Source organism: Tamandua tetradactyla, chromosome 11 (genome assembly GCF_023851605.1).
Source record: "Tamandua tetradactyla isolate mTamTet1 chromosome 11, mTamTet1.pri, whole genome shotgun sequence".
Classification (NCBI taxonomy): Eukaryota; Metazoa; Chordata; class Mammalia; order Pilosa; family Myrmecophagidae; genus Tamandua; species Tamandua tetradactyla.
The window spans coordinates 92597037-92601165 of NC_135337.1; the positions used below are offsets into that span (position 1 = coordinate 92597037).

The window sequence follows — 4129 nt, forward strand, 5'->3', positions numbered from 1 at the left end:
ACCGTTCCCAGCTAGTCTGGGAAGCCATGTGTTTGGAAGGGACCCCAGTCGCCATTCTCCGCGGCTTGGGGATCTCCGATCCAATTCTCCCAGCTGGTCTGAGGGGCCGTGCATGGAGGGGGTGCCAGCTGCCATGGCTTGAAGGGATCGCTTGTCCAATTCTCCCAGCCAGCCCAGGAAGGAGGGAGGGAGGGACTCCAGCCCCCTGCTGCCCCGGCCCAGGGAAGCCCGCGCCCCTCGGTGTTCTCACCGGATCGGGGCCAGTCAGCCATCCCAGAATGGGGTACGCTGTCTTCTTGGTCTCTGTTGTGGCTCTGGGAGCTGTTCTGAATCGTTTCTACTTCTCTAGTAGCTGTTCTGGAGGAGGAACTAAGATCCACACATCTTACTATGCTGCCATCTTCTCCCGCCTCCGCTTTTTCCTTTTTATGAAATGGTGGAAATAGGTTCTAGAATTATTTCTGGTGATGAATGCATAACTCTGTTCATGAACTAGAAGACATTCTGTTTTACACTTTGATGGATAGCATGGAATGTGAATATATGTCAATAAATTGCTTCACAAAAGTGTGTGTCACTGAGAGTCCCTTGTAGGAAATCAGGAGATGTTGATGGTCAATGCATGACTGTGCAGGAATAATTGTGACTCTGAATAATAATATTCCAGGAGGCTGTTTTGGTATGATTTCAAGCTCTTTGAAAGTAAGACTTTATTCATAAGGATTGAAGAGACTTCTGAATATAAAGGAGATAAAATATTGGATGATAGAGAAAATACTTAGATTAATCTATCCAGTCCCCTTTAAAGACTAAGACAAAAGTAGAAAAATGGAATATATTTTGTTTAGAAAAATGGAGTCAGTTTTTTTTATGCAGTCACATAAACAGAAATTACAATATACTGCCTCACCCCAGTGCAAAATCACTCTAACAGATAGGCACCAAGTTTTACTAATTCAATAAATAGGTACAAATGGTACAAACTTTTAGGTGGTAATACAAGGCATGAATTAAAGCTTTATTTCATCATATTCAAAGACATGTCTGACTCTAAGAGAAGTTTTAGTTCCATGAGTTGTTCAAAGATTCAAAGCATTGGGCTCTGAGGCTCTGTGTCCTACAATGAAATAAGCTTCTTCAGCCCCCAGAGACATGCAGTTGCATGGCTCTCTTCCCTAACAATCTTTTCAGAGCCTCCTTTATGTCCTTGTTCCGCAGACTATAGATGAAGGGGTTCAGCATTGGCATGACCATGGTGTACATCACTGAGGCTATCGCACTTGAATGCGTGCTGTGTGTCGCAGCTGAACTAAGGTACACCCCCAGGCTTGTACAATAGAATAAGGAGACCACAGAGAGGTGAGATGCACAGGTGGAAAATGCTCTGTACTTCCCCTGAGTGGATAAGATTGCACGTATGGAGGAAACAATCTTAGAATAAGAGTAAAGGATTCCACTGAGTGGAACCACACCCAAGAGAACAGCAGCACAATCCAGCACCACGTTATTGAGGAAAGCATTGGAACAGGCAAGTTGGACCATCTGATTAAGTTCACAGAAAAAGTGGGGAATTTCAAAGGGGGCACAAAAGGACACCCGCAGCATCATTAAGGTTTGTAGTAAGGAATGCAAGGCGCTCGTGATCCAGGCTGTCAGGACCAACAGGCCACAGAACCGGGGGTTCATGGTGACTGTGTAGTGCAGGGGCTGACAGATGGCCACGAAGCGGTCATAAGCCATTATGGTCAGGAGGAAGTTATCCACCTCCACAAAGAGTAAGAAAAAGTACATCTGGGTGAGGCAGTGTTGATAGGTTATGATTCTGTTCTGTGTCTGTAGATTAAACAACATTTTAGGGGCTGTGGTGGAGGTAAAACATATGTCACAGAAGGAGAGATTGGAGACAAAGAAGTACATGGGTGTGTGGAGGTGAGAATCAGTGATTGTCGCCAGGATGATGAGAAGGTTCCCAAAGACGGTGATAAGGTACATGGACAGGAAGAGACCAAAAACCAAGGGCTGCAATTCTTGTTCCTCTGAAAATCCCAGCAGAAGAAACTGTGCATTCCATGTATTGTTTCCTGGCTCCATATGCATGATGGAACTACAAGGAAATGTTAAAAATGCACGTCAATTTTTCAAACAGTCATTACTAACTGATCTATAATTTACATTGTGCAACCAATAAATGGATTTCCATATTTTGCTTTTGAACTGCTCTCTTAAAATGAATGCTACAACCTTCCTTTATTGGTAATTTGCAGGCACCCATATTGAGAGGCAGCTTGGTGCCAGAGACTGTACAAGCAATGGATATCAGTGCTGGAACAAGAGTGCCTGCAATCTGATGGTGGAAAAATAATATAAAGACACAAAATAAGGAACACATGTGAAATTATAACAGCCACTAAAAGGAGGATGCACAAAGAATTTCGTGCATAGGATATGGTTGTTTACTGGATGTTCAAGTAGAAGCAGCAGAAAAGACAACAATTGAAGCAGAAGTCAAAGAAAAGAAAGCTGGAGTCACATGGAAATCACAGGACATGTGTGCCCAGCAGAGGAAATGTCCAACACAAAAGCCCTACAAAAAAGGCTTGTTTCAGGAATCAAGTCCATCAGGGAAGCAGGTGTGGTAGTGAGGTAAGAGTGAGAGTGATGATGGCTGATGTTAGAGAAGATTAATGACAAATTGGCCCCTTAATGCTGTAACTTCAAAACTCAGGGAGTCCCTTATGCACATTTTATTATTTTGGCTTGTTATTAACATGTTTGCAAAGCTATTCCACAACATGAAATAGAGGCATTCCTATTTCCTTCAATACTTTTGAATTCAAACTGGGCACTTAGATTACTCACCTACTAGAATTTATGAATCCATCCACACTTGTTCGGAGGAATGCTAGTGACCGACTAACATGCAAGGGCACGAAAGCACATGCACCCACACAGCATCCAGTAGCTTCCTAGGGCAGTGAAAGTACCAGGGTTTTCTCAACAATAGCTACACTCATTTGGACAGAATTGAATATAAGGTAGGCTGACAACATCACATTGTTTTTTCCAAAATATTTACAAATCACATCCAGAAATCCCAACTGTTTAAACCCTCAAAGACATGTGAATTATGAGCTTTATTTGTTGGGGTTATTTTCTACACTGTTTAAAAACCATAAATTCTGCTTAATAATAAAAGAGAGACAGAGTGAGAGGTAAGGAGAGGGCTCAGTGAAGAGACCACAAAGGTAGAGAGAAGTTTTATGCTCAGATCATCCATGAGAGACTGTGATGAAGAAAATAATTTCAATTGATTCTATGAACATTCCAACCCAATTTACAGTCTCTGAATTCTCTGACTCACTACTAAAAGTTGAAAATACAAAAGCAGAGGTATATTTTTGCAGTGTCAATCTTCCATACCTATTCTACACCCAAGAGTACAACTAGCAAAGTTAATACACCAACATTTCTCAAAAGGAAATGCAACAAGGACCAAAAGTTGGGGTATTTTTATTAATTGGTAGCAGACATTTTTTTTACATTTTTTTATTAATTAAAAAATTAACTAACACAACATTTAGAAATCATTCCATTCTACATATGCAATCAGTTATTCTTAATATCATCACATAGATGTATGATCATCATTTCTTAGTACATATGCATCGATTTAGAAAAAGAAATAGAAAGACAACAGAAAAAGAAATAAAATGATAATATAGAGAAAAGATAAAAATAAAAATAAAAAATACAAAAATATATAAGAAAAAATAAATAAATAAAAAAACCAAAAAAACTATAGCTCAGATGCAGCTTCATTCAGTGTTTTAACATAATTACATTACAATTAGGTAGTATTGTGCTGTCCATTTTTTTTTTTTAGAAATCATATCATTCTACATATGCAATCAGTAATTCTTAACATCATCACATAGATGCATGATCATCGTTTCTTAGTATATTTGCATCAGTTTAGAAGAACTAGCAATACAACCGAAAAAGATATAGAATGTTAATATAGAGAAAAAAAAATAAAAGTAATAATAGTAAGAACAAAGCAAAACAAAACAAAAACCTATAGCTCAGATGCAGCTTCATTCAGTGTTTTAACATGATTACTTTACAATTA

General features: G+C 39.3%; 1 protein-coding gene across 1 annotated transcript; it reads right to left on the bottom strand.

Annotated features, from left to right (window-relative positions):
• Positions 1–1137: 1137 nt before the first annotated feature.
• On the bottom strand, positions 1138–2091 carry LOC143649243 (olfactory receptor-like protein OLF4). Its single transcript, XM_077119410.1, has one exon. The coding sequence runs from the start codon at positions 2089–2091 to the stop codon at positions 1138–1140; it is 954 nt and encodes a 317-aa protein (XP_076975525.1).
• Positions 2092–4129: the final 2038 nt, after the last annotated feature.

Bases quoted from the DNA above. Each gene is read 5' to 3' on its own strand.
- LOC143649243 (XM_077119410.1), bottom strand. From the start codon at position 2,091: ATGGAGCCAGGAAACAATACATGGAATGCACAGTTTCTTCTGCTGGGA.